This window comes from Parambassis ranga, chromosome 3 (genome assembly GCF_900634625.1).
Source record: "Parambassis ranga chromosome 3, fParRan2.1, whole genome shotgun sequence".
In the NCBI taxonomy this organism is placed as follows: domain Eukaryota; kingdom Metazoa; phylum Chordata; class Actinopteri; family Ambassidae; genus Parambassis; species Parambassis ranga.
The window spans coordinates 17,161,894-17,182,173 of record NC_041024.1 but is presented as its reverse complement, the minus strand read 5'-3'; the positions used below and the strand labels follow the sequence as shown (position 1 = coordinate 17,182,173).

The 20,280-nt window shown below is 43.6% G+C and overlaps 2 protein-coding genes across 9 annotated transcripts in view; both read right to left on the bottom strand.

Moving 5' to 3' along the window:
* Positions 1–1,518: 1,518 nt before the first annotated feature.
* On the bottom strand, positions 1,519–6,650 carry LOC114433990 (retinoblastoma-like protein 2). Of its 3 annotated transcripts, XM_028402852.1 has the most exons (14): positions 6,493–6,650; positions 6,017–6,073; positions 5,778–5,871; positions 5,148–5,261; positions 4,670–4,776; positions 4,373–4,476; positions 4,134–4,271; positions 3,871–4,035; positions 3,660–3,761; positions 3,395–3,571; positions 3,158–3,229; positions 2,834–3,010; positions 2,557–2,721; positions 1,519–2,470 (listed from the first exon to the last, which is right to left on the bottom strand). In XM_028402852.1, the coding sequence occupies exons 4-14, from the start codon at positions 5,219–5,221 to the stop codon at positions 2,222–2,224; spliced, it is 1,530 nt and encodes a 509-aa protein (XP_028258653.1). In that variant the 5' UTR covers positions 5,222–5,261; positions 5,778–5,871; positions 6,017–6,073; positions 6,493–6,650; the 3' UTR covers positions 1,519–2,221. The 3 variants fall into 3 exon arrangements, with proteins under 3 accessions (XP_028258653.1, XP_028258651.1, XP_028258652.1); XM_028402850.1 differs by having other exon boundaries at positions 5,778–6,073; XM_028402851.1 differs by lacking the exon at positions 6,017–6,073.
* Positions 6,651–7,080: 430 nt separating this feature from the next.
* The window catches only part of chd9 (chromodomain helicase DNA binding protein 9), a 56,055-nt gene continuing 42,855 nt past the window's right edge, over positions 7,081–20,280 (bottom strand). For 3 of the 6 annotated variants that reach the window (XM_028402435.1, XM_028402441.1, XM_028402440.1), the window contains 17 exons: positions 20,074–20,233; positions 17,326–17,415; positions 16,608–16,711; positions 16,135–16,252; positions 15,962–16,019; positions 15,794–15,842; positions 15,425–15,668; positions 15,118–15,323; positions 13,920–14,795; positions 13,642–13,811; positions 13,294–13,524; positions 12,204–12,381; positions 11,828–11,976; positions 11,497–11,727; positions 11,219–11,368; positions 11,002–11,106; positions 7,081–10,868 (listed from right to left, as the gene is read on the bottom strand). In XM_028402435.1, coding sequence (XP_028258236.1) covers positions 9,873–10,868; positions 11,002–11,106; positions 11,219–11,368; positions 11,497–11,727; positions 11,828–11,976; positions 12,204–12,381; positions 13,294–13,524; positions 13,642–13,811; positions 13,920–14,795; positions 15,118–15,323; positions 15,425–15,668; positions 15,794–15,842; positions 15,962–16,019; positions 16,135–16,252; positions 16,608–16,711; positions 17,326–17,415; positions 20,074–20,233 — 4,115 coding nt within the window. In that variant the 3' untranslated portion in view covers positions 7,081–9,872. The remainder of the gene's footprint in view (positions 10,869–11,001; positions 11,107–11,218; positions 11,369–11,496; positions 11,728–11,827; positions 11,977–12,203; positions 12,382–13,293; positions 13,525–13,641; positions 13,812–13,919; positions 14,796–15,117; positions 15,324–15,424; positions 15,669–15,793; positions 15,843–15,961; positions 16,020–16,134; positions 16,253–16,607; positions 16,712–17,325; positions 17,416–20,073; positions 20,234–20,280) is intronic. The other 3 variants (XM_028402436.1, XM_028402437.1, XM_028402438.1) reach the window with 3 other exon arrangements.

Sequence of the window (20,280 nt, the reverse complement as noted above, 5' to 3'; positions counted from 1 at the left end):
TTGCAAAGTATGCCGCAGGGGTGTGTGATCCAAACACAGGCTAAAAAAGAACAGACACAGGTACACAGCAACACAACTGTCCATTCAAATCAATATATTTATCACAAAATAGTTTCAAGAATATGAACAGCAGAGCTGAATCTCATCCCAGGTGTGTGTGTGTGTGTGTGTGTGTGCGCGTTTGATTATGTGCGCCTGGCCCAGACGACATGCAGGTTGATGGACAGTGGTGCAGCGTCGCCTCCTGCTGCTGACAGGTCCTCCTTCACCCTCAGACAGGCCAATCTGTACACACAGCAACACAGACACCACAGAGCCCATCTCAGTCACCGCACAGCCCATTTGTCACGTCAAACAGCCTCAGACAGACACGGCGGTCCAGTTACAGGGGTGATTGTATCAAAGTGACCTCAATGCATTGGTCATAAATTGCTTGCTTTATGGGGGGGTACTATATCCTTGTTCATTGATAAAATTGAAAGGAGAGTGAAAGGACATAGTCAGCTGATAAGTATAATGTTTGATGTAGATTGTGATTCATATTCTATAATACACTTATAAATCATGAGCTCTTACTTGGATGTAAATGTGGCACTCAGCTGGAACTCTCTGTCTTTTTATCCTTTTTATCCTTCTCTTTTTCCTTCTCTTTTTCTGTCCTTCCATTCGTTTCCTCTGCAGATGACTCCTCGGTAGAAGTGGCTGTCTTTGGCCTTTCCTCCGGCTTTTCACTGGGGTCCACCACTGTGGTGCCCCTGCTTGTGTTGCAGCCCATGATTTAGCTAAATCCACGAGTGTACCGCGTGCTGTTCAGAGTCCAGACAGTCCAGAGGCGTTTCGGTGGTTAAACACCAGTCATCACCTTAAAACCTGTATGAGTGTTGTGGGCTCAGGTGATTTTGGTTCTCTATGGCAACCTTGAGACTTCCTGTTAGCTAACCTAACTGTGTGTTGGTTTTATTTTACAGCGCTTTTGTCTGCTGCGTCATACTGCCTCTATGCAATTGCATCCTAAGCAACATTGGTTGAGAATTAACTCTGAAGCGTGCCAAAACATGGTTACTCATAAACACTGGGGGATTGTGTGTCAATCACACAGCAGCCTTGGTTACCAACTTTCCCACAGTGGACAGAGTGTCTGTGGTCATTCAGTCATGTTCATGTATTTTATCTTTTACCAGGCAGCTCATGTCACACAAGATTCTCATTTATGGGGTCATAAAAACGATTGATTAAACTGGAAGCCAATGGTATTTAATCAGAAAACCACATACAATAAATCATGTCAGCCATGTCCTTTGTTATTTGGTCCCAGCATTATTAGGCTGTTACAAAAACAAAGGAGAGTAAGGATACAATGCTTCCTCTGAGAATTATATTATGTTTAAGGGAATCCTTCGAAGTAGCCTCTGTGACCATTAAATGGAGTGAATAGGAAGTTATGAGGCTCATTGTTATTGCTAAATACAGTGTTATTTTGTAGTAAGACAAGTGTAGTTAAAATTAAAGCTTTTTTTAAAAATGTGTTAAAGACGTCTCGTGTAATGTTCACTCTCAGCTTTTCACTTCACACTTGTGCAATTACACTGGCAGGCTGTCACATTTCTAACAATGTGTGTACAAAGTAGTTTTTAGCTCAGGTTTATAGAAATGTTGTCACTTCGGCAGAAGAATGTGAATCCATCTGTCCTTCTGTCATCACATGACATAACATGACATGACTCCTCTGCAGTAATATTACAGTTTGTCAGCCTAGATGCATGTTATCCAATGTACTGCAGAACAAAGTGCTGTAATAGCATTACATTTATTCTTGTCTAAAAGTGCAGTTCCCTTCATTCATCAGTTCAGTCTTTTACACTTTTCATACATATTTATGTTAATTACTATGCATTCAAATTTATTTAAACTAAATTGTACCGAGAGATTTGTTTCTATCTAAAACCATAGAAATGAAGGTTCATCTGCAATTGAAAACTTTATGTTTTCTTTGTGGGGATGTTGACCTTTATCATTGTGTATAAAAGAAGACTGAAGGTGTGCTTATTCAAATATAAAAAAAAAACAGTCTCTCCTCCCAACCACTGGGGGAGGGGTTATGTGCCTTATCCAAGGGCACTGCCACAGCACAGCTGCTGTTAAAATATTCAAGAGTAAAAACATTTTAAGCTTGGCTCAGAGATACCTATAAATGGAGACAAGGACTGCTGCCCCCGGTGGTCTAGTGCAGCATAGACCTGTTCACAGGAAAAGACTGGACCTGGTCCTGGTTCTGTCTTGTGATGCGATCGTTCATCACGTTCCTCAGTCGTCTCTGCCAGGCTGACTGGCTGTTCAAACGAAGCCTCTTGGCTGAAGGTCCGTCATCTCCGTCCTCATCCTCTCCATCTTCTCTATCCATTGACAGTGCATAACAGGACCTCCTGGGTGACCTGCCTGTTCTGATCATGTTGTTAATCTCACACAGGCACTGCAAAACAGGAAGAAAAAAAACTCTGTTATGACGTTATAACACTTTAGATAAGGATTGCTCTTGTTTGAAAACCATCCACAGACCTCTGAGGGGCTTGAGTTGAAATAGTAGCAGAGTCTGGATGTAAAGGGGGTGATGGTTTCTGCGTTGTATGGTGAGACAAAGATGGTGGGGCTGCAGGGCAGTCGCTGTCTACGAGGAGACGCTTTTTTCAGTTGGGGATAAGGAGACAGAGGAGGAGTGTCTCCCTAAAAAAGAAGTGAAGTGTTAGTATAAAATATAATATAATACCATTTTACATCGCCCTGTGTGCTTCAGGGTGTTCCCTCTGTTCAGTTTGGTCTAAAATACTCCACTTACCCCAAAGGTCGGGGCAAACTGCTTGGCAAAGTGCTGCATCTTTGTTGTGTAGGTCTGGTTGTAAAAATAGATGAGATTGCCCCTCTTCACCTGACTGGGTCCTGGGTAATGTGCTGATGGTGTGCGGGGGGTCAGGACTGCATCATCTTTTTCAGAAATCAGCACATTTTTACAGACCTGTTGATAAACATTTAACTAATGAACCCAACTGTACTTCAGGCTTAATGCTATATAGTGATTACCATGGTCACTCATATTAATTATATATATATATATATATATATATATATATACTAAATACATGGAAAACAAACCAAGACTCACACTTCTGCTGGTATGTGGCTGTGACTCATAGCACTTCATTATGCGCTTGAAGGGGATCTCCATCTGGCTAATCTGTAAAAGCAATTCAAATTCCACGAGTTAACCACTGATGACATACACTGTAATGGAATGCAGACTCAAAACAGAGGACAAAACTGCTGATAATAGTGCAGAATCCTAAATAATTCTTCTTGTTACAGACTTTAGAATATGTGAGAGCCCTCTCAGAAAGCCCACCTTAGCTATGATGTAGATGGCACACATGAGCAGTTGGTCCAGGTGGCGGTCCACCATGAGGCTCGTGCAGTGGACCAGAGAGTATTCAAAGCAGGTCCAGGTCTTTAACCGCAGCTCATCTGAGATGTCCAGTGCGGAGCACAACCCTCTGAGACGTACACCCATCAAGATGTAAACCTGAGGTCAAGGTTAAAAACTTGGTTTCTCGATACTTCAATTATAAAACCAACAGTGGAAAGTGTTGTTTGGAGAAAACGGCACAGACCTTACGAGCAAACAAATGAAAGGAACTGCTCCTCCGAGGACGGTTTAGAGTTGATGGGAAGTCTGTTCTTATTGAACCTTCAAGCTGTGTGGGAAGCATCACCTGCGCATGACACAACACAAAGACCTCTGTAAAGCTCATATCTTAGATGAACCTCCAGGTGGAAATGTAAACAGTTTTATGGCAGAGTTAAGACAGGGTTACTGTGGACCTGTTGGCAGGCAGGCATGTGTCCCTCATTGGCTCTGATTTCTTCCCACAGCGGTGAGTCTCTGGTCCAGGCCAAGCTCTCCAAAACTTTCACCTCCACTTGGGCCAGGTGTTTGACCACAAGGCCGGGCAGGCCCACGCCAAGCCGCAACACGGGCTCAATCACCTGTCACACAGCAGGAAAAGAACCCACTGAGTTAAAGGGGCTGGAATGTCAATCATTCACTCCAAGTACATATAAAATTACCATGCTTTGACACACACCTTCCAGAACTGGTATGATGCCACATTCAGGAGCTGCTGGAGCAGAGGGAAGTCACATGATAGATGGTTTGAGGTTACAGAGATCTCGAGACAACAGGCCACAAGACAGCTCTGGAGAAGATCATACTCCAACATATCCTGCATCAAACACATCACAGGCATCACATGCTGTATGTTAAAACAACCACAAATCCCTGTGGCCCGCTCCTGCTGCTGCCACAAGAGGGCAGCATACTCACTGACACGTCACTGATGCCCAGTCTTTGCCTCTCTTGAATAAGGAGATTCTCCAAGATCCTGTAATACCAGGTCTCAGCCTCACAGCAGCACTTTACTGCCAACACTGTGAACAACATTGCATGGTGTATCAACAGCATAGCTTTAATCCATCATTTACTGCCTGTCATTAAAACAGGAGCTCACTCTCAAATCATGTAGGGACGATTAAGATAACGGTGATGACAGTAAGCGTCACAAAATGCAGGCAATAAAGTGATAACACTGAAAGGCTGTTCAATCATTAACTGTTTATTTACCCTTGGATCTTCCACGTCCTTCATCATCCCTGTGGTGCTGCAGAAACAGGTGCAGCATCCGTCTCAGTCTGGTTTTAACTGCGTCAGTTGGATCTCTGGAGCAGGCCCTGAAACGGAGACATCATGTTGGAAACAAAATTGAACACATCAAGAGCATCTAATCTGCCATATAATCAACAGGACAACAGATACAAAGTCAATGTGCTGCAAAGCTCCAGATGTAATTGTAAAATTGTCTGTAAACCGAGCAGATTTACACATTATCAATCCAAAGCAGAAACAGTATGTAAGCAGCACCAGCCGAAACCTCAGACATTTGCCCGTTAGATCATGTACAGAGAGTCTGTGTTCTCTGCCAAGCCTGACTGATAGAGCATCTGAGCCCTGCTGTGGATGTGACATGCTAAGATCTCACATCACAGACACACAAAGATGGCCCCTGTGAGAGTGAGTCATACTGTGGGACTGCGGTGCTAACCTGAATATAGCGATCAGACGGTCACTGGGGCCAAACCTCGGCTTTCCCACGTTGCCCTGAGGCACGGTTGCCATGGTGACCTCCTCACTCACACAGGATGAAACGAATGGGCACCTAAAAAAGGGTAAAAGAACATTAAAAGCACAGAGAGACAATTAGAGCAAATAAAACAGTGTACTTCAAATCTGTCAGTGGTCAGTTTGAGCCAATTAATACTAAACCTAAAAGGCCAAATATGTCAAATAATTATATATCTTTTAGATGTAGTTCAGTAATAGCACACTTAATCATGTATTGAAAGCTGTATCTAAAAGCAGCCACTAGAATAATTCTTTATTATACATTATTACATTATATAAAAGGTGAAGGCAGTTTTCCCAACAATTTTAACATTCTTGTAGACGTATTGCCAAAAGTCCCCGTCCTTCATCATTTCTGTTTCTACTTGCTGCTTTTCACTACCGCCCATTCTGAGCCAGCCTACAGTGACTGCAGGTGACGTGATGGCATGACACAGTGAAAATGTGATAGGTCTGTTGGGGTTGGGCACTGCTGTGTACCAAGTACTTGAGCTCACCATTTTCACATTGATGGCATACAAATCATGTCTGAGTGTAACACAATATTTACCTCGCTTTGAGCAGCAGCTGTCTGTAGTCTCCTCGTGGACTTTTTCCACTGCGTGGGAAAGCTTTAACTTCAAGCTCAGAGTTTAATCCAAATACTGAAAGTAGAACATTGAACAAATATGCTGAAACATCAAGTTCTCTGACCACCTTCATTATCATGTCCACACACATGTGAATCACATGGAAGGCTGCTGTATTCAGTGGTAACCACCAGATCCTCTCATGCACAACTGATCTTACTTGTGTTATCTTCTTTTAACTACTTAATGTGCCACTACAAAGAAACCACAGGAGAATCTGAGGAAAAAAAACAACAAGTCATCCTTTGTAAACTGTATGGCGTGATGTTGAAAGAAGCTGTTTCCTATCGTTTCATGCATGTTTTATGTTGTTATTTAACTTTAAACTCACACGATATTTGAATCACACCCATTTCCTGTTTCCCCTTGGACTGGCTCTCACTGACACAAGTTACATCAAAACAAGTCTTGCTTTCACTTTCTAGCACGTGCTATAAATTTAAACAGCCTGTAACTGCAGATCCACGTTGTTTGATCAGCACACTTACATGTTCAGTGCATTAAAGTCCTGCTGCAGAAGGACTAAACGGTCAATACCGAGTGCAGAAAAGTCATCTGACAGATGTACAGATGATGCCAGTGTGGCATTTTACTTTAGCAGTTAAACAAAAACTGATGAAAGTTTCAATCACTCACCATTTCTCTGTCTATTTTCAGGCAGTTTAAGATGTTAGCAAAGAACCTTCCCAGTTTATAGACAGCAGAGGAAGAGTGCAAAATGAGGCAACTTGCTGCTCTGCAGCCCAAAGATACTCAGCCCATTGGCCTGCACAGCAGACAAGCCCCAACATGTCATCTGGGTCTGGTTGCTATGATAAGTGCTAAGCAGCAGCAGGAAGTGGGTTAAAGAGGCAAATGAGCACCACCCACAGGAGGGATGAAAGAAAGACCCAACAAACCCGAGCATTAGAATGCGTCAGTATAATCACTTACTAAAAATAACATTATAATGTGCATGTTGCAATCTATGCACTCTTATTGCATCTTCACCGTTTAAACAAACCTCTGTGCAATGCTTTTCATTTGGATGCTACATTACAAAACAACAGCCACTTAGTTCCCCCTAGGTAAGTATTAATGACTTTATTTCTATATCCTGACAATAATTCTCTTAGATGTGTCACATATTAAGAAAAAAAAATGATGAGCTAACAAAATGTCAACATCAACATCTGCTAAAAATGATGACTGATCTCCTGTGAAAGGACAAAGCAAAAGGCACACTTAATCGATCAGAAGAATATGTTTAATAAAAATAATTAAACCTCAATTTCCTCTATAGAACTTCATAGAAAGTAATCCAATAAATTACAAATGACTTTTTAAGACGTGTTTTCCTGCACTACATGAAGAATTATTTTGAACTACACAGACCACAACTTGCAAATATTACAACTGTCCGATGAAAAAAGAAAAATAGAGAGAGAGAGAAACAAAAAGACACAAACTGACCAGGGTGACATTTACGATATTATCAAGCTCAAAATAAAAATACAAAACCCATGAAGCTAGTTTTGTCATCTCAGTGATTAAAACTTCCCTGTACAGCAGTAGTGTGTTTTGTCATTCCTGTTGCATATTGGTCATTGTTTACTCGTCTGTGTTTTCACTGCAGATTGAGCGCTGCGTCTTTAGCTTCAGCAGTGCTTTGGGAGGTCTTGTACAGTAAAACCTAAACAATAAAACTGGAAGAAAAGCAAATGAAAGCAAAAGTCCTGTCTTATGTCTACAGTTTTTTTTCCTTTTTGTTTTGTTTTTTGTTGTTTTTTGTTTCTTTTTTATTACCATATAGAGGCTCAACACAGTCATAAATCCACCCATCACTGTGGGGCAACAAAAAGTAGCAAAAGTCATTAGATCAGTCTCCTACAGCAGACGTAGCAGTGGCTGGGTGTTTGCATAAGGGCACTACAAGTTTAAAGAGAGCAGAGGTGCAGATTTACAAAATGACAGTGGCATGTTTAAGTTCATTGCTCAGACATAGAAAAATACCATACTGTTAGTAATAATAATTATTATTATTTAAAAAAAATGCAATTGCATTGCAAGCAAACCCATGACGAGGTCTATATAGAACAGGCATACAAGAAAACCACTTTAAAGCAACATCAGAAATCAGATTTCAGTCTTTGTGTTCAGACTTGTTCCTGGTTGAACCCACTGGAGAACGATGCTACAGCGATTATAACTAAACAGTTAATTCAGTGGGCCCAAACAAAAAAAAAACAATACCTCAGAAATTATTTGAGTATCTAACAGTCCACTGTGTAACAGCAGTCCTATAGAGCGAGCACTGTTGTGCTAGAGACAATTACAAAAAGGTACTTCGGCTCGAGTGAACTCCAGTGTTTGTGTGTGTGTGTGTGTGTGTCCTGGTTTAGAGCTTAAAATGAACATGTGCAGGGATGCTGAATAAAATGGACACTGAGCACAGATGTGAGTGGCTGGATGATAGAGTGAGGTACAGGATAAGGGCACTTCTACATCTAGTGACGAAGTGAAATAAAACACGAGACAAAGCGGTAACCTACAACCAACAACACAAGCTGCTATCATCGAGCCCTCTGAAGCAAAACCGCCAGGAAAAGATGACCACAGTCACTACAATCATAGCAAAGGTGTGAACCATTTTGTGCTTGTGCCAGGTATGTTATGTATAAACACAGGTTGTCATGCAACATGTAATCTCAACCACTTCCTCCAAGTTTCCAAAGAGACATGTCTGAAGGTGAAGAACACTTGTAATGTAGTTTGTTTTTAGCAGTCAAAGTCTGTAAGTCCTGCCGTACTCAAACTCACAACATTCAGACTGGAAGGTTATGGAAGCAGCCCAGCCAAGCAAAAGAAAAAACAAAAAAAAAAACAACACAGTGGAAGCTCTATGTAAGAAAAAAAGGCCTCAGACACACACACACATCCCAGCAGAGAAGAGGGCATTGTGTACAGCAAGAGAACGCACCCATGCACATGAACATTTGCACAGTGAAGCCAATCTATGTAGCAGAGTTGAGGTAAGATGCAGTCAAATACGCCGGGGTATTGGTAATAATATCCATCAAGAATCCTTTCAATACGCAGAGACCACACAGCTCTGTCAAAGGGCAGTTTTTTTGGCACACAGTAGAAGGTTGTTTCCTGTCATCAGAATCAACAGACGTGCAAGTGAAGTGGTATGCCTGCTGCAGGTGGCTAAAGTGCGCCTAAAATGTTTGTGAAAATGATGTGCATCCCTGTAAAAATAATTATTTAAGCTTGTACTCAATTGAAAAAAACAATACTTGTACAGAACCTCCCCAGTACATATATATATATAAGGGGAAGCCTCAGATAATCCTGTTTCCAAACTGGACAACAACGAATGAACCTGTGTTCATAGTGTGATATGACGGTAAGTGAAGGGTTGGTGAGGCTGTCTGAGTTGTGCACTGGGGTGGAACATGGCAGACAGAAGAATCTACAGCTTAAGTGACATTCATTAGCTGCCCAAGTTATTGCTGACATATCCAACGTATGATCTGCAAAGCATTAAGTGTCAACGAACCTGTAAAAGTACTGAATATTTACAAGAGAAAGCAAAAAGTCAAGTGTCAATCCCCGCACCCCCGACAATCAAAATATATTAATAGTACAGCTCAGCGAGCATGTTGATGTAGTTTCACTTTTTTAATAAAATTAATCCTGACATAATTACAATAATGCCTTTTTTGTTGCAATTGTACATAATTGCGTGGTACAAGTTCACAGAGTTCATAAATCTACTAAAGTCTGACATGCAAAATGTCTCAAAACAAGACTGTACCTTGTGAACAAACATCGACATTATTTATTCAGTTCCTTTTTATGTCAGTTTTTCCCATTTTTTTTTAGGTTTTTGTCTTTATTATACAACATTTTAGTTCTTGTATTTACATGTAAAGAAATCGCAACATAAGTGCTGAAAAATCCATATATATGTGAATATATGTTTACATTTCTAGGCGATACATAAATAAATTTATAATTATATATTCATAGGATCAGTCCTCATCACTTGAGTCAGAATCGTCTGAGGATGACGAAGAGCTCCCAGATTCTGATGAAGATGACTCTGCTTTTCCTGAACCTTCAGGACCACTGTTATCTTTTTGTTCTGCAGACTCCTCCTCCTCCTCTTCCTCGTCCTCTTCCTCATCCAAAGCCTCATCATCCTCCTCCTCGCCAGCCTTCCCTGCCTGCTGCTGCGCCGTCTGCTGAGCAGATGACTGTGAGCCTGCAGGGTGAGGAGGAGGAGCAGCTGGAAGGGCAGGGTCACTGTTTGAACTCTGCGAATGTGCGGCAGACACAGGAAGGTTAAGGCCTGGAGTGAGAAGCATCCCTGGGTAAAGCATACTGGAGAGCAACAAGGGGTTAAGAGAAAGTTGGTGACTCGAGGCTGCAGAGGCAGCTGAAGCACTTTGTGTGGTGGTGGTGGCAGAGGAAGCAGAGCTGGAAGTGGAAGAAGGAGTCGTATTCGAGCCCTCTGTCCTTTCTCCTTTGGTGTCTGAGGTGTGAGACGGGGCTTTAGAGGCAGATGCCTCTGCTGTTCCACTGCTGCTGATTCCCCGTGTCTTCTCTTCTGAGCCGCCGGCACCTTCCTGAGCAGGCTTCCCAAGCAAGCTGCTCATGCCAAGCAGGTTTGGCAATCCAGCCATTCCAGACAGCATCATGGGAAACATGGCAGCCAGGTTACTTGCGGCCAGGTTGCTAGCATCGGATGGCAGCCCCATCAGGCCTGCAGTGAGCTGCAAGGACTGTAAACTCTGGAGGTTTTGCTGGAAGGCCTGCAGACTGGTGAGGTCCATCCCAGAGAGGAGACCGTTGGTCAGTAGGGGGTTCAGGCCCAGGGCAGCAGCAGCTGCTTGGCTGGGTGCTGCTGCGGCTGCGGCTGCAGCCTTGGCCAGAGGATTCTTAGGTCGACGTCCACGTCTGCTCACCTCCTCAGGAACGATGGGTCCTGTCAGGATCCTGTCAAACATGCTCTCTGGGAGGTAACCCTGGACAGGAAGCATACATTATTACTAACATCAGCAATACTGTGAAACTTCTGCCTCAAAATGAAAAGTTGTGATGTGGCATCATTCCAGGATAACGTTTGGCCTGTTTGGACTGTTTTACTTTGAAACTCACCGACTGTTTGACCACTTCAGCCCATTCAGGCGGGACTCCGTACTCAGGGTTTTCCTGAAGGAACCGGCACAGATCCTTCAGAGGAGGAGCAAAGGCTCCACCAACCTGTGGGAGAGAATACAGGCAACATGAGCCAGTGTACACAACAGACCAAGAACATACTGGAGAATATCTGTCATCTTTGTCAGCTGGTGAGAAAGCTATGTTTTAGACAGACCTTGCGTGCGTTTCTCCTGTTGATGATTTGAACCCTCTCCTCTCCTGTCAGACTGTTTACATCGATCTTGTTTGGGTTCCTACAGCGATGCCTTTTCTGCTTTGGCCGACCGTCCTGGAAGTGGAACGGCATTTGCATCTTATTTACCCCCTGGAAATAGACAGAAAGGTAGCTGTTTAGACAAAAACATCTTACTCCACAACCTATAATGTAGTTTTTAGATACAATTCCTTCTCAATCTGTTCCCAGTGGTTTCATGTAGAAAAAAATGGACTCACAAGGATAAAGGCTCCCGTGTCAGCCACAAAGCCAGGATGTTCCTTTAGCCATTGTTCCAGGTCTTTCTTTTTGGGAGCGTCCTCCCCAGCAAGCCGGGTTCCATCTTTGAGGTTGATAACAGGGACTCTGCTCTCAGTGTCAGAAGGAACCTGACTGGAGCTCTGGCTGCAGCCTGGCAAAGAGGAACCAGCCATACCCACCTGGCCAATACCCCCCCAACCTGGAGGCACCTGGAAACAGAGGGGCATTTTTTGCAACTTCCTATATACTGGACAGCACAGACAGCACAAGCATCTTGTAAAAGTTAAACAATGATCACAAACAGTTTACCTGATCAGGAACAGCAGGGCCTCTATTCCGGTTCATGAAAAGCAGGTCCACCCCCTCCACATTCTTCCTTCTTCCTCTCCGCTTTTTCACAACTGGCTGGCCATCCACCACTCCATTCAACCTCATCTGACCAGTAAAACCTGGAGGACCTTCAAGAGAGACTTCCTGTTAGCTGTGACCTACATTGCTATGCATGAAGACTACATGGAAGTACACGTTCTGGGGGACATTCACATGAACAGGAAGGATTAACTGTCTTCCATGTAAACTAGACTTTGCTGCCCTCTAGTGGTGTATGAAGGAAAAACAAGACAGTCCACTTTCAGCACATGTATGCACAGGCCCTTAACTACTTGCTGTTTTTAAATAAACACACCTGTCTGGAAGCTGCACTGAGGCTTGGTGATGTCAGCCAGATCTGTGTCTGAAGCGCTCTGCAGCTCATGAAGACGGGCTAAGTACTGCTGCTGGGCCTGGGGACCTTCCTCGGACTCCAGGGGCCTCTTCAAAGGTAGACCCTGTTTCTGGAAGGTCAACTTCAGGCCTCCCTCCTGCTACACAGATACAACAATGTGAGACGTGACCAGGAAAAGAGCTATAAGGCAAATACACAGTATTACAGGAGAACCATTTAATTGGTTCTTCACTGAGACTGCATCAAAAATTACAAAAGGACTTGTTTTTGTCTATCATATGAATTAACAAGTCTTTTGTTTCTGCTTCTTTGCTGTATCTTGATTGGCAACTTATGTCATTAAGACATCTTGTAAAAAGGTTTTTCTCATAATAACAGCACATATTGTTCAGGTGTTTTATGTTAGTCTTGTTGGGACACATGGACACACAGTGGGTAGTGCGTAGCAGGGCAGTGGGTAAAGTCTATTTACACTGTAGTCTGGACCATTGTTGAGAGCCATGCCACAGAGATAGCTGCTGTCAGTCAAGTCCTACCTTTAAATGTAATAAGCAGGTGTTTTTAGTATTTGTTCAAATCATTAAGATTTGGAAGATACTGTTTATAAAAGCAACAAAACTGAAGGAATAAATAGAAGCGAATCTGAAGCCAAGTTAATAGCCACGTTGCCTAGAAGCATATTAGAGAACACCCACAGCAGAGGTCTTCATTTCAATCAGATTATTAGCAAGACCCCTTCAGTCTAGAGAGGCTTCAAACTGAACCTTATTATATTCTCATGACTGAATGATTTGTGCTCATGTAATCACAGCCTGAGAGCCCAATTCAAATTGAGTGTGTGGGAAAAGAAAGGAAGGCTGCTATTAAATTAATCTCTCCTCCTGCCAGGCAGTCAAAACCACTAATCATACCCAAAGGAAAGCAGGAAGAAAACCAGAAACATGCTGAACACGGCAGCTAACACCAGTCATGGCAGCAGAAGGGGAGGGGGGTGTTCCTACGGTTAGGGCGAAGCGGAGGGAGGAAGGGAGGAAGGGAGAATTCAACATACATCATTGAGCTTTACTGAGAACTCCTTGTTTTCTGCAACATGCTTGGTCACCTTTGACCCCTGTGGTGAGGCAGAGGGGTCCTCGCTCAGACTGTTGGCATTGTCCAGCAGCTTGGTGGTATAGAAAGAGGCCACTGCACCTCCAGGCTCGTAAACCCGACGCGTTCCTGGCCACTTGCCCTTAAGCACTGCCTGGCAGATGCTGTCCAGGCGGTTGATGATTACACGGTCCTAAAAAACAACAACAGATAATTTCAATCTGATTTGCCCACCACCCACAGCCATGCTGTATGTTTACATATTAATTTGTTTCTATGTCTTGGTTAGCAGGTATGTACAGTAATTCACCTTTGGCCAGTAGGATGCAGCCAGCATGTACCCTCCTCCTTGGAAAGGATGTGAGGAGTTGTTGGCGATACCGTTCTCAGCCATATGGGTGTCTTGTGTTTCATCCTGCGTAGTGCTCAGAGATGCCACACTGTCCTCATCGAAGCCCTTCACACTTGTCACTGCAGGCACTAAAGACATCAGATAAGAGACAAACATTGGATAAAAACAGACAAGACTCACCTTCTGCACATTGCCTAACTAATTATGAAATCCTTTTGTGTGTTTGAGGTACTCACCTTTCTTCTTCCTTTCCTCTCCCTCACTTTCACTGTCCTCTGATGAAGATGACGAGGAGGACGATGATGATGAAGAGCCAGAGGAGCAAGATGATGAAGAGGAAGAGCTGGACCCGGAATGTGATGAGGAAGAGGAGGAGGACGACGATGAAGAGGAAGAGGAGCGTGACGATGAGCTTGAGGACGAGCCATCAGAGTCAGACTCTGAGCCGCGCCTGGCCTCCTTACGGCTTCTCTTGCTGGCCTTCTTGTGTTTCCTCTCGGAGGAGTTGGGTGTGAGGGGTTTTGTTCGCGCCGCCACCATTTGCCTCTCATTATCCCTCATCACTGAAATGGGTTTTTCCTCCAGACCTGTGGGAGTAGCTGGTGCTTGAGGAGGGGTCCAACTCTCTCCCTGCTTTTCCTTGCCCTCCTCCCCCTCAGAGGCAGGTTCCACTTTGGGCACTACTCCACAGGAATCTGTGTCTCTCTGGGTGGGTGGAGGTAGCGGAGAACCTGTCAACACTGAGCTGGCAGCCTGATACTGAGGGTGTGGGAGTGGCGTGGATGTACGTGATTGCAGCTGTGCAGTCTTTGTTTGGCTGTAGTTGCGCTGGGCAGCCATGAAGCAGAGCTCAGGGTCTCTCAGAATGTGGTAATCAGTGCGGCTGACGCCATGTTTTGCAGCGCCAATTAGCAGATCACGGTCATGAGTTCCAGGCTCCCACCAGACAGGCAAGTCAGAGCTCATCTGGCACAGTGGCAGGCGCTCATAGAGCAATGAATGCCGAAGGACTTGTTCCCTCACCTGGCGTAGCAACTCCACTCTGTACAGAGTACGAGAAGCTCGCTCCTCTGTGATTGGCTGGATGGTCAGAGATGGGTCCACTGCAGAGTCTGGAGAAAAAAAAAAAAAAAAGCGTGAGTGAAAAAAGCTTGGCTACAAGTACAATCCAAAGACTTGCTTGTGCCCCGAGCTTTAACATCCCACTGTTTATCTTTCCACTAATGATTAACCTTATCACCTCTGTACTGCTGAGGCAGCTTGTTTATCAAGGTGCCACTGACCTCTCTCCAAAATAAAACTGTCAGTAATGGCACATGAGGCAACTCTTTCACATTCATTTATCTGTTGGTAAAATTAAAATAGCAACAAGACAAGCAGGATTTCATATGATAACCATATGAGGGTGCAGAAATTAAAGGAGAGGTTTCTGACCTCCTTCTTTAGGTGGCAGGCGACACACCCGTCGACACATGGCAGTGAAAGCACACAGATACTTCTGCAAGCTCTCATCCGTCTTCTTGTGCAGCCGAGCCATAGCCCTGAACTTGGTCCAGTCAAACCGACCAAGGCTTGGGTCAAAGACAACACCAAAAGTGGAGACAACGCGGTAGAAGTCAGCCTCTTCTCGCCTGGTCCATCTGGGGATAATAACAATAACTGTATGTGAAAACATGTCCCATATAATGTGGTACATAGATAAAAAATTCTTAAACATCATTGATACAATCTGTATTCGGACCTCTGCTGACGTTCAATCTTAGCAGCCATCTTGGGGTTAAGGGTTTCGAGTGTGGGGGGCAGCGGGCAGAGTGGAGTAGACAGTATCATGGCCTGCTGGGACTGAGACTGAGTTTGGTGAATGTGCAGGATCTGTCGGCTCTTAGTGTATCGCTGGGAGGCTGTGATCAGACGCCTCAGCCTGGCTGTCAGCACTGAGGGAGATGGCCAGTAGGCAGTTTGACCTTCTGTCACTGGAACTGAATCTGAAAGTAAATTAAGCAGGAACAATGCTTTACAACTTTAAAATGCACACATTTTGCAAAAAAAAAAAAAAAAACAGTGGGAAGCCTTTGATTGTAATTGAGGATTACAAAGATTTAAAACTCACCCCCAGCATTGTCAGTCACAACCAAGTCTCCAGGAGAAGAGGCATCATCCTGCATGAGGGGATAGCATCGGTTTACAGAAGTAGAAGACATAATAATCACACTCAATCTGCACGGCTACTTATAGCCACTTTTATCAGATCGACAGATTTCCCTTGAATGGTTCTTACCTCCATTTCATCCTTCAGCAGGGCTGGAGCAGGCTTGTATTCTGGATCATCCACATCCCTACACACACAGATCAACTTGTGTCATTTTTGCTGCTGTTGGCACTTTTTAAAAAAATATTTTAACCAGCACATTGGGTTAAATCAAAGGGCTCAGACAGGCGCTGTGTACCCACCCGTCCATGAAATCATTGCCTCTCTGTTCAGCAGCAATGGCCTTCTCGTCTGGTCGTCCCACGCGCTCTAAAAAGCACAGGGCAGGGTCTGCACGAATAGTGTTGTACTTCTCATAACCTGGAAGTGCCAAAGGGGGATAAGCAAACTCCAGTGTTAGCAAAGGATGGAAACTGGAAAGACCAGAGGTATGAAATACATACATGTTGAGTCATTTCTCCCACAATCTCAATATCAATGGAAACAAATGGTACAAAACTGATGCCAGTACTAACAATTAATGTTACATTAACATGGTCAGTTAGTAAGCGTACATTGTAGCTTGTAAAGCTACTATATGATTTTTTTCTTTCTTTCTGCAAGCAATTAGTGGGATGTCAAAGCAAAGGATTTATTTTAAATTAAGATGTACATACATAGATGTAATAAAACATCATAATAAAAAGACACCCTACTAAAAGCCAAGGTTTCTTACCATGCTTGAAGACACCCAACAGCAGGCACCTGTCACAGATATTGTCCCACCACAGGGCTGGCAGGTCTGAATGGTCAGGTTCTGGCACCCTGATCTTTACCTCACTACAGAGGAGTAGAAGAAAGCGATTTTGAAGAATGTTTAAACATTTTCTCATACTTGCTGATATGTCTATTATCAAATAAAGTTAATAATAAAATAAAATGTTTTTCCAATAACCTGCATGGTTTTGCTGGGGAGCTTTTATGTTGAAACAACTAAAGAGAAGTGTTTACCAATTTATGCTTCATTTGACTTCCTAGTTAACTGTGGTTTGATTTTTAAGTACGTACTGTACAGTAGGAATGTTTCCATCTTTCACCAGCAGGTGGAGCTCAGCAACCTCTCTATGAATTTGCCTGATCATCTGCTTCTTTCTTCAACAGGTTGATACCATATTTCAGAAGAACAGCCTTGGCAGCTGTCGTAATGTGAAATGGAAACTCTTCTGTTTTAATCTCTTTTCAGGTCTATGTTGTTGTATTGAAGCTGTCTAATCCATCTGAATGCTATCGTAGAATTAAATAATCACACTGTGGGGAGGGTTTAGTACAGTCAACCTGTACTACGGCTATGTTGTAGAACATTTTAGGACTTTATGGAATGGGAAGAAATGGTAGTTCTAATGTTCCTGAAAATACCCTATGATAATGCCTGAGTATGTCAAAGTTGAGCTCACCTGGAGTCCACACCATCGAGCACCTCCTGGGCCTGGCTTCCTATCACCTCTTGTTTCAGGTAGTAGAGCATTCTGACCCTGAGCAGCACCCTGCACAGAGAAAACCCACTGGTCACAACAAAGCCCTGACCATGCACAAACGCTGAGCGTGCAGAACTAACACGTGCATGCACACACACACAGACACACACACACTACATACGCACAGTAACCTTTTTAACACAATATAAATCAGTGAAATGTCTGACCAGTTTTTATGTAAACCAGGAGATATAAATTATCAACTTGCCATGATAAAACCAGCAAATGCACCAAGCCTGATCAATTAACTCTGGGAATTATAGCATTACTGAAGTCAACATCACTGCATTGACCTCACAGGGAGTCAGCTTCACGGCTAGGTTCTGAGGACTGAATCAGACAAGCGTCTCTCTCTTCAGTTGTCATGTGGTTGTACTCTAGCAATAGATGAAGGCTGGGAAGTTGAGGCTGACAAGGTAGAGAGAGGCTGACTCACTGGGGAGACATTAGCTCTGTGATGCATGATTGCACATCACAGGCAGCAGCCTTTCAGCAGAGACACAGTGAAGTGGTGGGAACTGCGGTGTGCCAGTGTGGCAGGCTGTAACATCTGCTATTGACGATTTTTTAATGTTAGAAGCAAAAATTGTATAAATACAAAATATGGTTAAATTCCTCATTCCAGCAGCATCTAGCACTTGATAATTTGGGGAATCATTCACAACAGTCTTTTTTTAAAAGGCTCTTCCTACACCCTGTTGTGTCAAAAGTGTAAATCCAAGCACATCTTACATATTTAGTAGCTGTACATTGTCAGTATGTATTTGATTTTCGGTAGAGTACAATCAACTGTGCACCGTGAACTAACCCTAAAATTCCATATATAAGAAGAAGGAAACGAGGAAACTGCAAAATGATCTCTCCAGGTAAACTGTGGCCCTGCCTGCTTCCTCATTTTTGCAGCCTTTTTTTTGATGTATCCATCATCGTGTGGAAATGTGGCTTCTCCTGCCAAGGCCTTGCTGACAATGAGCTCTTTTTTCAAGAGTACAGTCCACAAGTATTGTAGACTGCTACTTTGAAATATGGCATGCCAGGCATTCCATTTTTCTCTTTTTGTAACTCTGCTAAGTACTGTTATAAATGAGCCTAAAATCCCTCCTTGATTCACTGACAGGGCTAGGAGCAACTGCAAGGCTCCAGGGTCTGTCTGTCTATGTCTGCAGGAAATGATGGATGTCTGTGGTGACCAGTCTGGACTCGTGGCTTGGGTAAGTCAGAGTTGAACTACTTCCTCCCTCTCCCTCCTCCCTCCTCCACCCTCCATCCTCCTGTGTGACTGGACCCGCCCAGGAGCAGCTGCTGCTTCCGCTGCCTGTCAGCACAGCCCTTCATCACAACCCCTTCCAAGCCTTTGTTAGTTTGTGTGGGTGTGTATGTGCGGTTCACGCAGAGGACCTCGGAACAGTCATACGCAATCTTTCAGAAGCAAATAAGCCCAGTATGCCTGACATGAGAGGCATGCAAAGAATCCCACATGGTCTGCCCGTAGAAAACACCATCAAAAAACCAGTGTAACAGGGAGACACTGGCTTTATAAGACATTATAAACACTATGAAATGTTTGTGTGTGTGTGTGTGTGTGTGTGTTCTCAAAACTGAATTTAAAATGCATGAAATAGAGGAAGACCTGTAGACGTTTACTCTGGAAAAAAAGCATGAGGACCAAGAGACTAACAATGATCAACAGTGATCTCATTTTCTGACCTGTTGCTCCTTCAGACTTAGGAAACTGTCAGAATCATTAACCACTATTTCATATAGTTTCCACTGCTGTGCAGGAGGTGTCCTACATTTGCAGGACTGCTAAGAAAGCCAGCGAACACAACCCTAACCCACCCCTCCCCTCACATTCCAGGTCCTCGAAGTGAAAACGCAGAAGTCAGCAAACCCTGCTGACTGCATGTCCCCAATTGCCCGGCGTGTCACATATCAGACAATCCCTGGATTCAGCACTACTGGACAAGGAAACAATGGAGAACTTTCTATGGAAGCTGCAGTGCTCTGCATCCAAAGCCCAACGCACACAAGCCCCCCTTTTAAAAAGAAACAGCCATCTATTTGGCTTTATATCTCAACAGCCCATGTTTTGATAGCAGCCATCTTTCCCCCCCTCTGTCTGCAAATAAGTGAGATCTATGATGGCCATTAGCTGGGCTGAATATTCTTATCAGTCAGGTAGTCTCCGTTTGACGCATGTCCGTTAATAAGTGGACTGTCAGGTCCAATAGATGTTTTACTGCTTCCTAATTACTGTGGCTTGGCAGTGTCACGGTTAAAATTTTAGCTAAAACCCAACTACATTTTCATACATGTCATTAAAAAATAACCAGAGGCAATCTGCATTAGAAGAGAATAATGACCACCTGCCACTTGCTACAATAGCGTAAATGTTAGACACAGACAGACACAAGAACACACACAGAAGAGATAACACAACACAGCCACACACAATTAATCACCATGTGCATTATTAGCAAGTTAAATGCTAATAAATATGACATTACGCTCATGCTTTTATCTACTAAAACATTTTAGATGGTCAGGAGCTCTGCGAGTACTAGGAAGACGATCTATAGTAACTTAATGGAACTTTACTGAATTATAGTCGGCTACCGTAATTGAAATGTGTACCATTTGAACAAAGTGGTCTGGAGAAACACCTACTTGTTGCAGTGGTGTTTCAGGTGCTTCTTGTAGCCATCGTCCTGAAGCATGTGTTCTGGGTTGTGTTTCCTTAGCCACTCTGCTTTATGGATATCAAAAGAGCTTGACTGGGTCTTCATCTTCTTACCCTTTCTTCCCCGAGGAACTGGAGCAGACAAACCTATTGAACAAAGGAGTCAGTTGTGTTGTACTGTACAGGAAATTCTC

Excerpts from the sequence above, each read along its gene's own strand:
- LOC114433990 (XM_028402850.1), bottom strand. The coding sequence starts at position 5,947 with ATGTGTGTGGACATGATAATGAAGGTGGTCAGAGAACTTGATGTTTCA. Across the intron at positions 3,230-3,394 it reads CCATCTACATCATAGCTAAG|ATTAGCCAGATGGAGATCCC; the intron begins GTGGGCTTTCTG and ends TTGCTTTTACAG. Across the intron at positions 3,011-3,157 it reads AGCCACATACCAGCAGAAGT|GTCTGTAAAAATGTGCTGAT; the intron begins GTGAGTCTTGGT and ends GTTTATCAACAG.